Source organism: Lepisma saccharinum, chromosome 26, assembly GCF_977018435.1.
Source record: "Lepisma saccharinum chromosome 26, izLepSacc3.1, whole genome shotgun sequence".
NCBI lineage: Eukaryota > Metazoa > Arthropoda > Insecta > Zygentoma > Lepismatidae > Lepisma > Lepisma saccharinum.
In genome coordinates this window covers 46,464,228-46,484,856 of record NC_139254.1, presented here as the reverse complement: position 1 = coordinate 46,484,856, position 20,629 = coordinate 46,464,228, and the positions used below count along the sequence as shown (strand labels likewise).

The following is a 20,629-nucleotide window of genomic DNA, read 5'->3' as shown; positions in this document are numbered from 1 at the left end:
AATAAATTAATACGGGCGTACTTGAATGGGTCTAATCTCCCTGTCGGACACATATGCATTTATCATACAAGTAGATTTTTATTCGTCATGTGTACTTTCCTCATTCTTTCCACGATTTTTTCATTTGTTATGTAACCCCAAAAATCTCAAAGAGTTCATTCAGAATAAGCATGTCATGGTCATGATTTTATATATTTTCCCTATAAATATTTCAATAGCATCTTGCTGAAAGTCCAGGAGAGAATTGGTCACAAATCCACGACTGGTAGAACCAAGAATATTTGCGGATTGGAAATTTATTAGTGGAAACACTGCTGTATTAACTCCAAGAAACAGATCCGGTGATTCTCACTTATATCACACGATAGTTTGATACCTAATCTACCTCCCATAAATGGATTCTTCTTTCCAACACTAGGCACATGCGCAGTGGCGAGAGGAATAGAGTATCGTTGGAGTTGGCGGTCTAAAGTTGTGTAGTCAGAACCCCACTAATGTGAATATTCTGGTGATTCTCGTCGTACCTCCAGGACAGACCGTCAACGCACAGTATTACCACTGACAAGTTAATTCTATTAACGTATTAACTTGTCTGTGGTATTAGTGTTCAATTTTGAAACATAGGTTGCGACTTGCATTGCAAAAGAAGAGGGGACACTTTCTGCTGAATCCTCCCGTCATGTTGCAGGACAATGCTCGGGCGCATGTAGCGCAACCTGTGGCTGATTTGTAACCTCGATTGAACTGGCAGATACTCTACCACCCGCCATACTTCCAAGACTTAAGCCACTGTGACTTTGATATGATCCCTAAGATGAAGCTTCCGAACTGTTCCAGAGAGTCTTGAGGTAATAGACCGTTCCATTTAAACCATCAACAGGACAGGCGCTGTCACAGAAATACTTCGACTTCAACATCAGTGGCAACGGTTGGACACAATGCTGGTGACTATATCAATGGGCTGAAAAAGTTCCACAGAGGTGTCTCCTTCGTATCAATTGTAAATTAATAGTTGCCACTATTAAATTTCCAACCCACGTATTTGCATATTTTGTTATTTGAAGCAGGTTCGTTTTATTTTACAGTTAATATTTATTAAAAAGAATCAATACAAAATATTTTATCTATGGAGTGATGTATCCGATAAATTAATTGAATACAAGGGATAGTGCACTTTTGCAGATACAACAGTAAACCGGAGGAGCATTTGTATGTTTGTATGTAGGCTATGTATATTCTAGCTACGTTAAGTTTGCGTTTAATTTAATTTAATTTTAAAATATAACTACATACGTACATATATTATTTACTTGCAGGTTGTACTTCTCGAGGAGAATAAGATGGAGGACATGTACAAAGTAATTCCCAAATAAATGCTTCCCAATGAATATGGAGGATCTGCTGGATCAAGTTTTGATATAAATGGTAAATATTCTCATAAATGCAGTATATGTAAGTACAATTAATATACAGTATTACAAATGTACAATCCGTACAATACTTTGAACCACATGAATCCGTCGTTTCTTGTCGTCAGATGTGAAAGTACACATTGCCATATTTACTATTCTCTCTCTGTGAATACGGATTAATCAATTCTCATCATAATATTATATACGAGGGTCACTATTTATATTTTGAGCCTAACAATGAAAAAACAGGAATTTGGCATTGAAAACTGCTTTATTGTTTTTCGAAGTATTCTCCTTTATGGTCAATACACTTTCGCATTCGTTCGAACCATTTGTCAAAGCAGTTTTTCCAATCTTCTTGAGACACCTCCATAATATGGTTTTTGAACGCATCAACGGCGTCTTCCGCCGACGAAAATCGTTGTCCACGCAATTTATTCTTGACATTCGGGAACAAGAAGAAGTCATTGGTGCCAAATCAGGACTGCACGGCGGATGACCCATCAATTCGATTTTTTGACTGTTCATAAAGTCGGTTGTTAGACGAGATGTGTGACAGCTGGCATTGTCTTGATGAAGAATGATCCGACGGCGTTTGTTTGTTTTCCGTATTTGACCGAAGACCTCTGGCAAACAAATTGTTGTGTACCATTCAGAGTTGACCGTTCTACGTTCCTCTAAATGCACAGTTGCCACATGACCAGTTTTCCCGAAAAAACAGGCGACCATTTTTTCTATGTGCTTCGAGCGCGAACAACTTTTGTTGGATTGGGTTCATCTTGAAACACCCATACAGTCGATTGCTGTTTACGTTCCGGCTCATATGCATATATCCATGATTCGTCACCTGTTACAATCTTATATACGTCTTTTGAAGCACCACGATTGTATTTATTGAGCATTTGTTTGCCCCAATTGACGCGAGCGAATTTTTGAGTTTTTGTCAAATTGTGTGGGATCCAACGAGAACATACCTTTCCCACAGCTAAATGATCATGTAATATTTTATATATGCTGGTGGAACTAATGCCTATGGTTGCCTCAATCTCACAGTATGTCACATGACGATCTTGCAGTATTAGGTTTTGCACAGCATCAATGTTTTCTTGAACAACAACTGATTTTGGACGACCTTCGCGAATCTCGTCGGTGAGGGAATGGCGGCCACGATTAAATTCGTTATACCAGCGTTTCACAGTGGCAAAGGATGGGGCTTCATCGCCAAATGTGGAAGTAAGTTGATCGATGCACTCTTGTCTTGATAATCCACGTCGAAAATCGTACAAAATCATCGCACGAAAATGTTCACGAGTTAATTCCATTTTATTGTTGTCGCGCAATCTCCAAGGCAACATAAACAACACAAATGAAGCTATTGACAAAACATTTGAAGTACGTTATGGTCAATAATGCCAGACGATTCCGTGCAAACGTCAAATCGCGCCTAACTTCAATCAGTGTTGCCAAGGCTCAAAATATAAATAGTGACCCTCGTATCACATTTTCATATACAACATAATTGAATGAGTGTTGCCTGAACGGTACCTTTAAGTGATCAGTTTCTTGGCAAAATGTGAAAGTCAAAAATAATTAGCATGCTATCTGAGCAAAATATTTGTTTGAGCTCAAATCGATAAGTTGTATAAATGATGGGGTGATAACTAATTCCTCTTCCCCATTCCCTGACAAGATACCTAATGGAAAGACAAGAACATACGTTACGAACATTGCACAGGACAGTTCCTTTAAATAAGTTAGACTACAAATTGCGTTTGTGGTAGACATTTATTGTAAACAGAGAAATGTTAATTGGTTTGTACTTGGTTGTAAAAATATCGGAAATTAAATCAAGCAGGCTGAAGAGATTTCACGAGTCTGCAAGATGGCATTTTGCATGTTCGTGTTTCCATCAAAAATTCTCTCAAAGTATTTGACATTTTAGCTGGAGACACATCAATTGACAGTAGTATAAAATACGATATTACTGGAACACAAAAAGTATGACCCCCCTCAGATTGATTTGGATACACTTAAAACTAGGTCAAGATGCTTATATAAGCTTATTCCCTACAGTGTGCTACTCTGTCTAATCCAAGACTTTAGTAAAAAGCCCTCGGGGATTGCCTGTAAAAAGTATGACCCCCACTCAGATTGATTTGGCTACACGTACAAAAGCTGCATCTGTCAGATTGTTGTCCATAGGATTGTAAAAAATATGCCCCTCTTGGCATTGTTTTGGCCACACTTAAAACTAAGCCAAGATGCTCATATGAGCTTATTGCCTTTAGTGTAATACTCTGTAAAGTGTGCTTAAATACTTGACAGTCAGTTCAGAGTATTAATATGTTAACCCGAATATTTTAATTGGGCACCAGGCTCAACTTGTATATCTAGTACTAAGACAATGCATTATGCAGAGGCTTTCTAGAATTGCTCTGTGACCCTTTGTTCCATTTCAGCATAAGCGACCAGTGCATGATCATCACTTATTTTTAAATTCTTATACAATTCCTCCATAGAGCATTGTATAAAGTATATGATCTTTTTTGAATAGATCAACCTGATATTTGACCAATCCAGCTTATCTGTTACAATCCAAAGCATGTGTGTTAACTTATACTATCCCAGTTTGTCATAGAGGGATAATATGTGCTGGCATTATTTATTGTAAGAAGTTCAGTATCAAGCACAGTAGGTAATTTCAAGACTGGTTAACTTTGAAATGTGCCTAGCACTTGAGAATCTCAAGTCGTGCTGTAAGGTCAATACTGCAGGTTGCGTGCCGACAGTTGTTCTTTTCGTTTGAGATGTGCAAGGCCACGTGGTTATTAACATGGTGCCGTGTCGACACATCCAGTTTGTCGTGTACACAGAATATCAATGCTGCATGATAAGCCTTTTCGGATACGCATTTGCAGTAAATTATTGCTTCTGTAGATCAACGTAATAGATTATTAACTTTACGACCCATCATAATTTGTCAGACACATGCGTTTTTTATATTATAAAAGTGTATAGTTTTATTAAGTATATAGTTTTTGATTTGAGCCCCAAGAAATTATATATAAATACCAAAACCAAAAATAGTAACACACTAAATATACATACGAAATATACACACTAAATATACAAAGCACACTGCTGAATCCAACTGATATTTTTTATTGAGTATATAGTATTTGATTTGAGCCCCAAAAAATTATATATAAATACCAAAACCAAAAATGTCAAATCAAAAATATTGTAATCAATGCGATAAGCATATATCTAGCCCTAATTGGGCTAAGCACCAAAGTAATTGTGATCCTAAAAAACGCAAAATGCCCACTAAAATATGTCCAAAATGCCATAGAAAATTTTGCAAGTTATACTTCAATAGACATATAGGCTCTTGTTCTGTACAGGCATCAACATTGCCCCCACAGCCATCTACATCTGGTCTAAAAAGAAAGTTTGTTACATCCAATAATACTAGACCGGCAAAGCGACCACGCAATGCACCTATTCGTAGTAGTTTTGACGGTCAACTTAGTGATTACCGTTTTGTATCAGAGCCAAGATGTGATATTAAGAATTTTAAACAGTAAAAATCCTGATATGCTAGCTAATCTAAATGCACAAAATGGCTCTTATAAGCTATCTCTTAAATTGTATACTGAATATAAGAAACCAAACGCTACAAAATTTACACACCCCCACATAACAGAAACTGTACCCGTATACGTAAATACAAACTTAAACGAAATACTAAGCAGGTTGATAGACCAATTGCTTATCAAACATTCTGAGTTTGCTGCTAAAGAATCAGGATGGAGTCTTCGTGGATCTCCACACAGGCTTTATGTTAATATTTCTGAATTCATACCTCTACAAGGTTCTACATATCTACCTTTACCTGACAATATCAAAAACAGAAAAGCCGTGGTTAACGTAGAAAATACCGATCAGAAATGCTTCCTGTGGTGTATTTTGGCTGCTTTGTTTCCAGTTTTAAATAACCCACAGCGAATAAGTCATTATAATCAGCACGAACATGATTTTGATGATGCCATGGAGGGCCTAGAATATCCGATGTCTGTCAAGAATATCGATAAATTCGAAAAAAGGGTCAAAGATAGCAATGGTATGCCATTATCTATTAATGTGTTTATTTGTTCTTCTAGTCGTGGCGATTGCTTAATAGAGCCTCTTAGAATCAGCAACCTTGATGATGACTCTGCTGTCCTGATCGATCTGCTCTTAATTGATACAGACGGTTCTTACCATTACACTCTGATACGCAATCTTCAGGCTTTAGTCAGAAAACAACTAGGCAAATCCAATAGAATATACAAGTTGTGTCGAAGATATTTAACTGTGTTTGATGGTCAAAAAATAGTAAATGGTGTTGATAAAAAGAATACCGAAATTGCTAGAAACAAGTTGGCTGAACATTTAAAATACTGTGGCAACCATAAACCTGTTCATATGGTTATGCCCAACCCAAACGAAAATGCCGAATTCAAAAAATTCGAAGCGTTGTTGGGGCAACCAGCGTATATAGTCTGTGATTTTGAATCGAATCTCAAACCGCTTGCATTCTGTAGCCCAGTTTCTGAAGAATCATCAAGTACTGCGTATCAGCTACATGGACCTTCTAGTTGTTGTTATGTGGTTGTACAGGATGGTGTTATTAGTAAACCAAACTTATACATGGAGCAAGATTCTGTTAAAGAATTTGCACGTAAAATAGAAAGTGAGTGCCGCCCATGATATATTATTAAAATCAACACCTATGCTACCTTTAACAGAGGATCAAATTGAAGATTTTAACAGTACAGAAAAATGCCCGGTATGTAATTCTGAATTTTCGGAAACAAATATTAAGGTGCGTCATCATTGCCATACGAACGGTCGATATAAACAGGCTTTGTGTAGTAGCAGTAATATTAAGATCCAGAGAGCAAAATTTGACCCGATATTTTGCCACGGTGCATCTAATTATGATTTTCATCATCTGATCAGATACGAGGGGTTTGACAAGCAGGATTTAAATATTTTAGCAGAAAATGACGAAAAATATATAGCTATTAGCAAAATAATCAGTGTTAATGGCAGGCCCATACACCTAAGATTTCTAGATTCATATAGATTTCTATCGGCTAGCCTTGCCACTCTGGCCAGTCAATTATCTGATGCGGAATTCAAAATTACGTCTGACACGTTTCCAAATTTAGACCTGAAATTGCTTAGGCGTAAGGGTGTATATCCATACGATTATGTTACTGATTCTTCTAAATTTGACGGGTGTGCTTTACCACCGCAAGAAGCGTTCTACAGCAAACTCAGAGCATCAGGAATTATTGATGATGATTATCGCCATGCCCAGTTGATGTAGTCCAACTTAAATTGTCAGAATCTTCGTGATTATCATAAATACCATTTGGCATTCGATGTGACGCTCTTAGCTGATGTTATTGAGGCATTTAGAGCATCCTCAATACAAAATTATTACCTTGACCCGGTCTATTTTTACAGTGCTCCAGGCCTAGCATGGTCTGCGATGTTTCTGAACACTAAAATAAAATTGGATCTGATCCAGGACCAGGACATGTATCTGTTCATCGAACAATGTATACGAGGGGGCGTATTACAATGTTCTCAAAGATATGCCAGAGCCAACAACAAGTGTGTTCCCGATTATGATTCTGCACAACCATCAAACTAGTATATATTTTATTTGGATGCCAGCAGCCTGTATGGTTATGCCATGATGGATAAACTGTCATATGCACGGCTTGAGTGGGTCGAAGATTTCAACATTGAGGACCTTCAAGACTTTGATGACAGTGACTATGGCCTGTTCTTAGACGTCGATCTGGCAATTCCTGATAATTTGCACAGCCAGTTTTCTGATCTGTCGCCAATTGCTGAGTTCCAGTGCCCGCCTGGCTTTAAACAGAAGAAGCGGATGATGACTTTAGAGCCAAAACAGGGTTATGGCATATACTACAAGAACCTCCAGTTCCAGATGCGTCACGGTGTTCAAGTGACCAAGGTTGGCAAAGTCTTGAGGTTCAACCACTCAAGGTGGTTCAAGCCATAAATTGATACAAACACCGAGCTTCGCACACGTGCAGTAACCGAATTTGATAAGACCTTGTTCAAATTGATGGTCAATTCGGTGTATGGTAAGAACATAGATAATATCAGAAAGCATACTAATGTCAAGTCGGTTACTGGCTCCAGCCAAAGCACAAACTTGGTAGCAAAGCCCAACTTCATTTACAGAAGAATATATGACGATAATCTGGCGCTTTTTAACACGAATAAAACAAAGATCAAGTTTGATAAATCTATTTATGTAGGGGCTGTAATATTAGACTTGGCCAAATTACACATGCTGGAGCTTTATTACGATGTGCTGAAGCCTTTTTATGGTGATCGTATAAGACTGATGTATATGGACACGGATAGTTTTATCCTTGATATTCAGACAGAAGATGTTTATAAAGATATAGCACAGCCTGCATTGCTTAACTATTTTGATACTAGCGAATTGCCTGGCCATTTGAATATTCAACTTGGCAATGTTATTGTAGCATTTGCTGGGTTAAGAGCCAAGATGTAGAGCTTTAAAACATCCAGTGGTGCTGTTACTAAAAAAGCCAAGGGCGTTGGTAGAGTAACTGTAGACAAAGATCTCAGATTTGAAGGTTACGAAGATTGTCTCAAATCATCTAACACAATCAGAACATCAGAATGTAGAATCCAGAGTACGGATCACTTGTTGACTACAAATATTGTAAGAAAAGTGGCTCTGGACCCACATGACGATAAGAGATGTGTTTTATCATGCGGTATACATACTCTATGGGGTCATTGCGACTTGATAAGTGGAAATCAATGCCTAATCACAGAGCTTGCCTTGCAATAAATAAACATGCAAATGAACTTATTTGGGTTCAAAAAACAGGCTATTATGGACCTGCCAACACCAGCATCCCCTCCTGATATACAGTTTATGCTATCTAAACTAAGTGGTTTGTTAATTATTCATCTGAATAGCATACTTACAGATGTTGATGTTAATATAGGTAAAATATTGAACATATTTAACAATAACTTAAACCACTACCAGTTACCTGTAGGTGTTCAATTACAATTTATTACAACCCCCCAGGGCAATGTCAATTTTTCAGTAGGCAGAAATATTTACAGGATTAAGCACTCAAACATGGTTTCTGGCACTGTATATAATGTCTCTGCCGGCGACTGTTTATATATTGAGGTCCTGGGACACTATGACAAGCTTATACCTCTTTTTATAGAATTAAGAATCAGATACTCTATAATAAATAACCGCTAAAAAACACAATGCCTAACGATATATTTGGCCATACAAGGCACGAAGATCACAGCGACGAGATTCTGATCCTTGACGTCAGAGTCAAAAAATTAAGAACTGATTTACAAGCTCTACAAACAACACTTAATGCCAGTCTTCAACTTGAGATTACTAATTTACAATCACAATGCATGGACCCTCTTCTTAAAATCGAGCCAGAACTCAAATTGTTGCTCCAGAAATACACTTACTTGGCGACACTAGATAATTTTCAGAGTTTAGAGGAGGCCATTGCAGGTCTTCAAGCCAAATTTAAGACTCAGGCTACCAACTCTGAGCAACTGAAACAGCAACTAGAAGAGCAGATTGGTAGTGTCCAGACACAGCTCCAAACAATTGTCAAAAGCATAAAGTCCCAAGATAATTTTGATCTAGTGATTTCTACTTTAAAAGAACAGATTCGATCACTACAGATACCTAATCTGGACCCCATAAACAATGCCATAGCCGAGGTCAAAGAAAAATTGAGACACTAGAAAATTTTATGAACAACCTACCATCTTCGGATGCTCTGAGTGCTATTACTCGTAGTGTTGCCAATATCAAGCTGCAACTAGAGACATACGAAGATTTTGGAAAAATTCAGAGTACCATAAGCCATCTTGAGGGTACCATAGAAGCAGTACAAAACGATCTGACAAATGTACAAGAAACTCTGGAGTCCCGTTTACCTGGTATCGTAAACACTCTTGTCAGTGTCCAGCAACAGATCACCAAACTTGAAAATCTTAATACTGAATCCGAGCTACCACATTTTCATCACTTGATCGAATATATTCAAACAAAGCTTGAAATTTTACAACAATCGACACCTACTCAGGCAGACATAGCCCTGCTCCAAGATGCTATGCGTAGTGTGGCTGACGCTAGTGAATTAAATGTTGTAAAATTGGCCCTTGAGTCTCTGCAGAATACGGTGGCCAATCTGCCTACATCACAGGAACTTAAAAATATCAAAAGAGCCGTACATCGCATATTGAAATCTGAAGACATAAAAAATATTCAGACAGAGATCAGACAGCTTACTCAAACAGTGGCTACTCTTCCAACCAATCAGCATATTAACGAACTGCATGCCCTGTTTGAGGATATCAGAACCCAAGTCCATGATCTTACAGCCCAAAGTTCAAAATTGGCTGTTGTTGAAAATTTGCAGTAAATTGTAGCCAACAAAAAGCAACAGCTAGGGACCATAGAATCCAGCCAAGCAAATGCTCTGTCTGTTTTTGCCATAGAGCTTCAAGAGATTGTGCAACAATACAAAAAACTTGCTGTTGACATAAAAATCAAACCAGGCCACGACGAGATTGTTAGGACTATAAACGAGCATCCTGAATCTGTAATAACTAGATTGCTTACAGCAGAAAAATAAATAACTGGCCTAATCGAGAATCCTAAGCACACAGTAATCCTGGAATTGTACAGTATCCCCAACAAAGAATACGAATCACCGTTTACAACAGGTGGCAAACTGTATATGTTGGCCCCTGCACATTTTTTTTACGAGTTGTTCGTAAGGGGCACACTCAAACCGGTCAAGATCAAATACTGGTTAGAACCACAGGCACACCACTACCCTACCTTGTCAATAGCCAATGTGACTACATACCAAAAATCACCAGTGACGAGTTAGAGGATTTTACACACCCCGATACACTAGAAACAGCCTATGCTGAAGATGATGGTTCTTTGGAATTTGACATACAAATAGGGGATAAGCTGTATTTAGAAAATCCTGTAGTATCAACTGCTGAACACCCCATAGTTGCAATATTCTTGTTTACGTACTATGTCTAAACAAACCATAGTTGACGAGCTACACAGACCAGCCAGACGTAACAATAAGAGACTGCCAGTAGTCACAAAAGGCATAGACAATTTTTGGCTGGCTGACTTGGTATAGATGGCAAGTGGACAGCTGAAAAACATACACAACATCAACTAGGGCTACAAGTAACTACTTACTGTCATAGATACATTTTCGAAATATGCCCGGGCTGTGCAACTCAAATCCAAGACTGGAGCATGTGTTACAGAAGCTTTTAGGACAATCATCAATCAGGTTGCAGATTACCGCGCTATCTACAAACAGATAACGATAAAAAATTCTATAATTTGGTGTTTCAACAATCTGTTAAGAGCCAGTCAATACGACAATACTCAAGTTACAGCGATCTCAAAACCTCTATTGTAGAAAGATTCAAAAGGACCCTAAAAAGTCATATTTGTAAGCAATTTACGCTTCAAGGTAATTATAAATTGGTTGCTATGATACCAGAACTTCTAATTCAATCTAACAACTCGGTCCACACCACAATTAATAAAAAGCCATCTAACGTAACCAAATCTGACGAGCAGCGATTGATCAACCCTGTTTACTATCCGAGATATCAGCCAACAACCAGAAGACCTAAATACAAGGTAGGTGATCAAGTGAGGATTGGTAAATATAAAAACATATTCAAAAGAGGCTTTACTAGAAACTGGAGTACTGAATTATTTACAGTGGTTCAAGCTAAACCTGGGACCCGTAACACTTATATAATAAAAGACCATCACAACGAAATCCTCAAATGCCGATTCTATGAAGAAGAACTAAACAGCCTAACACATATCTCATAGAAAAAGTCATCCGCAAAAAAGGCAACAAGCTACTGGTCAAATGGCTAGGTCATCTAGAAAACATCTGGATCAAAGCAGACAAAGTGATACTATGAACACCTGGGATGTTATAAAGCGACTACCAGAGCCCGAAGAGCAGACTAAGAAAAATGGCAATCTGCTACCTGATAATATTCGTTGTCTTATTGTTGGGCCATCGGGTTGCGGTAAGACTACGCTATTGGTTAATAATTTCTTACTTGCATCTAACTGGTTAGAGTGGAAAAACAGGCACTTGTACGTCTTTTCTAAGAGCTTAGAACAATTAAAATATCAGCAGCTGATGAAGCTATACGATGGACTGGATATAGCCACTTTTGAATTAGATGTTAAACCACTCGATGACTGTCTCGATAACTCTGTTGTTGTGTTTGATGACATTATATTAGATAATCAAAACGAGGTTCGAAATTTCTTTACACAGGGGCGGCACAAAGAGATAGATTGCTTCTACCTGGCACAGACATTTTCCAAAATACCGAAACAGCTGCTACGAGACAACAGCAATTTCATATGTGCGTTTCGTCAAGATCATACCAACCTCAAACACATACATGACGAGTATGTAGGTGCAGACTTAAGCTACAACGATTTTTCTAAGTTTTGTGGTAGGTGCTGGAACCAGGACACCTACGGGTTTGTCACAATCGATATGACAAGGAAGCCCAATAGTGGTAAATATAGGAGGAAAATCAATGATTTTCTAGACCTAGAGACGTATATGAACAGCCATGAACGACCAATCGTTGACGATCTTAAATTAAGAGACTATCTTGTAAAACGATTCAAGGGATTGAAAACAGAGAACCGAGGTTTTTATGAACAACACAAGCGCACAGAACAGCCTATTATTGATGCTATTAGTGAACTGGGTAAAAATATCAAAACTGTTACAGAGCAGAACCAAAATTTGATCACAGACTTGTGGCGGTAGCTGCTCGGAACATATTAGATTATCCAATCGCCCCACTTTCTAATATTCATACACGTAGTCCTTTTCTTCCTCAAAGAATCGAAGCTAGTCAGGATCCTATTGAATTGGGCTTTCTTGCTCAAAAATATTTAAGCACACCTAAAGACAACAAAGACGAGGTCTTCGGTTTATACGCTGATACAGAGCTTGACGGTGGCATCATATATAAAATTGGCAATTTTAGGGTAACGTTTATGGGCGATGATTAATTAAACTATGTAATCCCAGAATATGTATATAATAAACCTACGACGAAGGCCAAGGGTGTTATGTATCAGATACCTTATGCAGGTCTTAAATCTCTTGGTACTATCGATAGTCTTCTAACCAAAAAGCAGCGCAAAAAGAAAAGCTCTTGTCTTGCCAAAGGCCATGGTACGAAGTTTTTACTTAGTACACCCCAATTAAAAGAATTACAGCAATCCAGAAAAAATCACATGTAGTTGGCTTTATATTTAGTGTCCTGTCTTCTTAGCAGCACTCGGTGCAGTTTGTAGCTTAGCAGGGGGATCGGCTGCCATAGCAAAAACAGTAATAGATGCCAAGAAGAATAAAGCCGAATTAACTGAACAAAGACGTCATAATCTGGCGATAGAAAAACAAGGCAAAGAGTCATAAATAAGTTTAGAAAAACAAGCGCCGCTTACCATCCAAGATATTGAAGCTTTAATCGAAGCCACTGGGCATCAAAAATTTTAAAGGTGTATACATGTCTGATTCTTTACCAGCACAACCGCTCAAAAAAGAGTGTCGCATAGTCAATTTGGATAGCTACAAAAATCAGGGCACACACTGGATCTGCTATCTTAAATATTGAAACAAAGCATTTGTATTCGATTCCTTTGGGGGGGATTCCACCTAATAATGTAGTAAAATATCTAAAATCTCATAATCTGTATTACAATGACGATCGTATTCAAAATTTTAAAGATATTAATTGTGGACATCTGTGTTTCTCTGTTCTTAGATATCTGTCCCAAATAAATAAACCATCAATTGAAGATTTTCAAAAGGCCCAGTGGTATCTAAAACATCATGGGCATATTCCATCTGACCAGTCAGAATTCAATCTTAAAACTCAAACTACATGATGATATTATATATCCCAAATCAACAGCTCTTAGAGCATTCTATAGCATGTACTTGATCCCTAATATTAATATTACACACCATAACAACACAATCACAGTTGGGGATCAAGAAATTGTCATCACTCCAGGGCAGTATAATATATCTACTTTAAATGCTCAGTTACCTAGTGGTGTTTTCTTAACTCAAAATTCTGTCACTCAAAGAGTAGAGATTGTGTCTGCTACAGAGACAGTATATTTCGGTACTATAGCAGAGCTTTTAGGCTTCCAGAACAATACAAAACTTGAACCAGCCATCAAACACACTGCTGTTAATATATCTAAATTCTGGGCCATAGAGACTCTGAATATTCATTGTAATGTGGTCGAGGGTATGATCACCAAATCAGAAGGCATAGGTTCTCACAAACAAACTGGTATCATAGCAACATTCAAACCTAACTCTGAATTCATGGAGCCAATCATCTACACTCCAACACCAACATTATATTTTCCAGTATACCATAATAAAATCGACTACATTGAGTTGGTGGTAACTAACGAAAAATAAGAATTAGTTGGTTTTGCCGGAGCCACAACAACCGCCATCATAGAGATTAATACATAAATAAAATACATACTAAAAAATTGAGCATATCGAAAGCTACGAGCTACAATCGTTCCCTCCGAATCGTAGGACCTTTGACAATTTGAATCAGCCCAACACAGGATTAAGGTTGACCTTGACGTAGGGGATGGTTTATACACACCCACAGAGCAGACCTATATATCAAGTTTGATGTTGTCAAGCTCGACGGCACAGATTATTCGGTTAACTCAAATATAAAACTAGTAGACCATTTTGTAGCGCATCTGTTTTCTCAAATCGAGATCCGAAAGCATGGTGTGGTTATAAAAAGAGTAGACTACCCTGGTGTTACATCTACAGCTTTGGCCACATTGAATTTATCCAAGACCGAGGCTTCTTACTACAAAATCGGTGTATTTGAGGCTGGCGATAAAATAATAACGAAGAGCCACACTGTACTGTTTCCGATGCGCCTGTTACCTGGATTCTTCTCAGATTACAAAGACATTATGTGGAAGGGTGGTTTAAGAATCACATTTCGAAGAGCCGCCAATGATAATAAAGCTCTGATGGGGTACAGTACATTAAAAACTACTGGGGCGGCTCTGCCTAATACCCTACCCGACGAAAGCAAATGTTTTATTCAGACTATGGAGCTAATAATCCCGGTTGTTAAATACGAAGCAAGTTATGCTCTTAAATACAAAGCAGATATACTAAAAAATCCACAGGTGCCTTAACAATTTTATACATATCAATGTGTACAGAAGCCTGCCACTGGTAGCTATTACGAATTCGATGCTACGAATTTATTTTCTAGTTTACAATATGACATGCCAGATTTTGTGGTGGTGCTGTATCAGACTGGTCGAGACAACAACCAGCTACAGAATTCAAGTAAGTTCGATAACTGCAATATCAAGAACATATATCTTAAAAACGGCAGAAACGAGGTGTTTCCTAGAGGAAATTATAATTTAGACATGTCCAAGGATGATTTTCTTAAATTATACGAGGCCTATACAGCATACAAAAGAGTCACTCCTGGCAATATCGACATGTATTACTCACCCAAGCAGGTTGTAGTTAATGACAGGACAAACATTAAAATAATTTGTGAATTCCATGATACACCACCTGCCGATACCATATGCAGTGTTATTCTTATAGGTCAGAAATCATAGGTTTATGATATAAGAAACGAAAGAGTCACAGAGCAATTCTAGAAAGCCTCTGCATAATGCATTGTCTTAGTACTAGATATACAAGTTGAGCCTGGTGCCCAATTAAAATATTCGGGTTAACATATTAATACTCTGAACTGACTGTCAAGTATTTAAGCACACTTTACAGAGTATTACACTAAAGGCAATAAGCTCATATAAGCATCTTGGCCTGGTTTTAAGTGTAGCCAAAACAATGCCAAGAGGGGCATATTTTTACAATCCTATGGACAACAATCTGAGAGATGCAGCTTTTTGTATGTGTAGCCAAATCAATCTGAGGGGGGGGTCATACTTTTTACAGGCAATCCCCGAGGGCTTTTTGCTAAAGTCTTGGATTAGACAGAGTAGCACACTGTAGGCAATAAGCTTATACATATAATCATCTTAACCTAGTTTTAAGTATAGCCAAAACCAGTCTCAGAGGCGTCATACTTTTTGACGGGGTCATACTTTTTGTGTTCCAGTAATATCGTATTTTATACTACTATTGACCTTCTATATTTATGAATATCATAATGAATATATAGATTACTTTTATCCTTGGTGGTGTAATTCACACTAATTTTCCATAGACGGATGATTTTTCATAATATATTTTGTGTTGTATATCTGCAAAATGTTCTCTCAAATTCTGTATTATTAACAGATACACACACTTTTATTATTAAATAAATAATATGAAGCTAAATGTATATTTGATATTTCCAAAAGTAGTATCAAGTCATTATCCGATATTTCAAGATGACCGATCATGTGGAAATCGTGTATTAAATTTATTAAGGATGTTAATTTGCGACGTGTGAAGTAGAGTTAATTGTCAAGTCTGCCTAGAAGTGTCTTTCGATTACTCCAATTTCATTGTCTATCCTCAAGAACTTACGCCGTTACGAAAAATAAATATATGCATGAAATATCTTTCCTCTTTAGGTCAAACAACTCACTGGCCTTCAATTTGATTTATAATAATTAATTGAATTAATACGTCGTATAAGACACTAAAATGAAGATTTTAGGAACGATATCAGAGAGAGCCTCGAAGAATATATTCTCTCAGTGTTTGCAAAAACGATAATAATAAAAATATTTCACTCCCATTCCTGATTTCTTCAAGTCCGGAAAGCTTTCCAAAACGCGTTTCGTTTATGGTTTGAAATCATCACTTTACATCACGTCACAAATTCTTGTACGAAATCTATTTCTTATTTACCTTAATTCTTTGCAGAGCGTTGGAACAAGGAACTGATCTCAAGAAGAGAGTTTCTGACAGAAATGGGAAAGAAGAAATCAGATGAATCTAGGAGACCAGGGAAACCAAAAAACGCGAGTGATATTCTGGGAATTGAGGGCTCCTTCAGGCAACTCGCTGTGGACTGATACACTCAATAAACAGTAAACATTACAAATAAAACATTTTGTATTTGCCTTGCTCCTTACATTTACGAATACTAAACATAAGTAAATTCATTCAACAATATGCATGCATGTATCAAATGCAATGATGAATTTTATTATTCATTTAAAATTCACATGAAACAGCTTCTGTGACTCTAGTTATTTTGTCATTAATTAAACTAGGGTCAAATAGAGTAGTGTTTCAATGGAAGCCGCAACTTAATCACACATGAACAGACACCCATACATATTTGGGCCAGATTTCGTAACGAAAAGAATTGCAAAGATTAAAAATATGGCATGAAAACCATGAAAAAATAATTTTCATCTACACCCTACCCATATTCATATTTAAAAATGTTTTGGAGAAGGTACTGCACACATTAAGGTACAAATAAGAATTTTCTTCGGAAATCTTAACATATAGAGCAAATAATTTGCATTATGATTCCATAATCGCACACAGAGAAAAGTTTAAAATAAAATTATTTCAAGCCGAAGCGCACTGGCGAAGCACCTCAATAATTGAACCATTCATATTTTTTTCTGCTCTGTAACACTGTAAACACACAAATGTCATACAGCTACACGATTCTAAACCACTCATTGAAATATAATTTTCTTGAAATAATTTTATTCAATGCACATTAATCACGAATTCCTTTGGTTTTATTCAGTATCCACGTACCGCTGCTAGGGAGCCAATCGTTTAATAGAATATTTGACGAAATGGAATACTTCCAAATATTTGCCTAATGTAAATGTGATAAATATTTCTTAGAAAGGTATAAACTGTGTAAATCTACACCACCAAGAGCTTGCCATGGACAAAGACGGCCTAAAGACTGGATGACTCGGACAACTGCCGGGTGCCGCCTTGGATTAGCTCAAAACCTTTTATCTGAGTACATAAACTTGCTTTTTTGCTTGAGTTTATTTCTAAGTACACTTTATGCAAGGAAAGCCTAATCGGGACTGTATCTACAAGTTAAAGTGGTATCCGAACCACCACGTGCCTCCACCGGGTGCGTGACTATTTGTTTTAAGAACAGTTCGATTTGTTGACAAGAAGTAACTCAAGTTACTGCTGCTAAATCCGGTGATCCGTTTGAGATGTCAGAAAAGTAAACCCTTATCTACAAGAGGTTAATGTAGATATCTACGAGTAGCTTGTTGTAATATAATCTGAAAGAATGTAAGTTTCCAGTGAGTGGAGTGGTTTGAAATCATCACTTTACATCACGTCACAAATTCTTGTACGAAATCTATATCTGAATTACCTTAATTCTTTGCAGAGCGTTCAGCCACATGGCGGCGCTAATGTGCATGCTAACAAAGGTTGTGGACTAAATCACTTAAATTGTCAAATAATTTCCAAGGTTATCAGAAATAAAAAGGTTGTTATATGTCTTCCATTCAAAATCTGTAATATCTCTATGTTACGAATGTGCATTAAGGAGTAGATTGTACTTTATGTTCAACTAGAAATATATTTATCAAATCTAATTCAAATACATTCATTCGTTCATTTATTAACCATAACTACGTACTGAGGACGTTGCTAGTAAACATAAATACTTTGGGGGGGTCCGTCAGACCGCTATTTTGATATTGAACTGTGATCTGGCTGTTTTCCTATTTTCAATGTCAAGTCACGTGGCATAGTGCGTTTATATATATATAAAGCAGTTTAAAATTATTATTTCTTAATTAAAGAAACGTAACGTAATGTATGCAAAGGGGAAGACTATTCGTTGAAAATTACGAAAAGAGCAGCCTTATTATTTTGAAATTTCAAATTCTTAAAATGTAAAAATTTGCTGAAATTCAAACTGATTTATGAGCCACAGTAGTTACCAACGTAACTACTGTGGGACGTCTTTCACACAGCTCGCCAGATTTGGAAAAATCAAGGGCAAAACCTTTTGAACTTGACAGCCTGTAGAAAGCACCCGAACTGAATGGCATGGAGAAGGGGTTAATAAAGTAAAAGATAAATTCCTCGCCGCCTAAGAGACTGTCTAAAGTAGTTAAAGGTTAAGATCGCATGAAGCAACTATAACGTTGAAAATTTTTAAATGTTTAAACATAGCAAGAACTTTTCATTGGAAACCAATTATAAGGTACCTCCCCGAACACACACATTCGGCTCAAATTTCATTAGGATCTCCCCAGTTTCGTAGAGGTATCACTGTCGTATTCTGAGCAAGGGATTTGGGGTTCGACCACCTGTGGAGGCGTTGAACTGTGCTTCACAACTAAAATTTAAATCCCAATTATCCCATTAAGCATAAACTAGAATGAAAACAAACTATAGAAGAAGTTCATGCAATGAACAAGTTTGGTTCATTGGCGAGAGAGGAAACATTACCGTTTTCCTGTAACAACCGTACCTTCGTTAATGGGGTGTCGAAGTTCTATATATCTTCACGTAAATTTTTTCACAAGTTTGGCTAACTGGAGCGATTATGATGACTGAGGATTTTTATGAGATTGTTTAACAGAACAAGGTAATACATATGTTCAAGGAGAGAACATTTAGGAGACCGTGATTATAACACTTTCTATTTGTGTGACCTTAGCGTGGATTCTTAAATCCGAATGGCGTGTTATGAGTCAATCTCGAGATGTTGAACACTGATTTGTTTCTATACAATGCGTATGTGTAATTTGTAACACAACAATAGTGACACAATCTATTGAGGCTATCCTTCAGAGCTTGATATTTTGTCGCCGTAGTCAGGATTATGTTTTGGCATACAGTCCAAGACCTGACGTCCGGAATCACATTGCGATGTTTCTTCTTGTGTTACGCACGCTTGATATTTATTTATTAATTTTATTTTACTTTTCTTTGCAAAGAAATGCCATTGTGTGACTGCAAATCACTTCACAAATATACGTGTTCCCATCAATTCACGTACCGCCTTTCATGACAAACAAATATATATAATATATTCGAAAATTAACTAGGCCGTATTACTTTCATAAGAAAATTAGCACCGATACTGATGGCACTGCCATCTATGTTCTCATCCGTCTCGGGAACCAGTTTCTTGGGTCGTTTTCCACACTACGTTATTCAAGGCGCTGTAGTTAGTTTAAGTTCATAGTTCCACATTCTTAGAATAATAATAAGAGTTTTTGTTATACTATGATTACTCTAAATTTATTCATTTAACGCAATCAAGAGTGTTCGAAATTGCAGTTTGAACTAATTTGAATAAATATGATTGAGAGCCCTCGTGACGGACTTGTTAGCACATCGCGCTACGACGCCAGAGGTTCCGAGTTCGAATTCCGGCCTTGGCATGGAAGTTTGGGAGTATCCGTTCATCAATTTCATCATCATCATTCACGACCCCGTGGCCGAGTGGTTAGCACATCGCGCTACGACGCCAAGGGTCCCGGGTTCGAATCCCGGTCGGGCTTGTTTGTTTGTGATTGTCCATTCATCAATTTCATCAATTCATCACTCATCCCCATCTTCGCAAATTAGGCAAGAGGCACAAAACGCGAAGTAAAATAAACTAAATCAATCAATCAATTTCATCATGTCATTACTCATCCCCATCTTCGCAAATTAGTCAAGAGTGGCGCTAAAAGCGACGTAAAATAAATGTTGTTCAGTGTATAAAAATGATATATTTCTTGGTATTTTGTAACAATATTCAAAATGCGATAATTGTAATTGCTAGATAAGGAAAAAGTGTTATTCATACATTGCAAAATAACTGAAACAGAGCAAATATATACATTTACTTCACAAACATCAAGGCTGTAAGGCACTTAGTAATCAAATTATGAAAACAATTGAAGATCATATATGCTAAAATCACTCTGATACTAGTTGTCTGTGAACACTGAAAGAAATGTGTTGATGGAGTAAGACAAATACCAATGTAGTAGCTTTGAATTG

General features: G+C 37.2%; 1 protein-coding gene across 1 annotated transcript in view; it reads left to right on the top strand.

Annotated features, from left to right (window-relative positions):
- Positions 1 to 18,186, top strand: part of LOC145979415 (alpha-tocopherol transfer protein-like) — a 77,926-nt gene extending 59,740 nt beyond the window's left edge. The window contains exons 6-7 of the mRNA XM_083112298.1: positions 1,317 to 1,425; positions 16,541 to 18,186. Coding sequence (XP_082968424.1) covers positions 1,317 to 1,373 — 57 coding nt within the window. The 3' untranslated portion in view covers positions 1,374 to 1,425; positions 16,541 to 18,186. The remainder of the gene's footprint in view (positions 1 to 1,316; positions 1,426 to 16,540) is intronic.
- Positions 18,187 to 20,629: the final 2,443 nt, after the last annotated feature.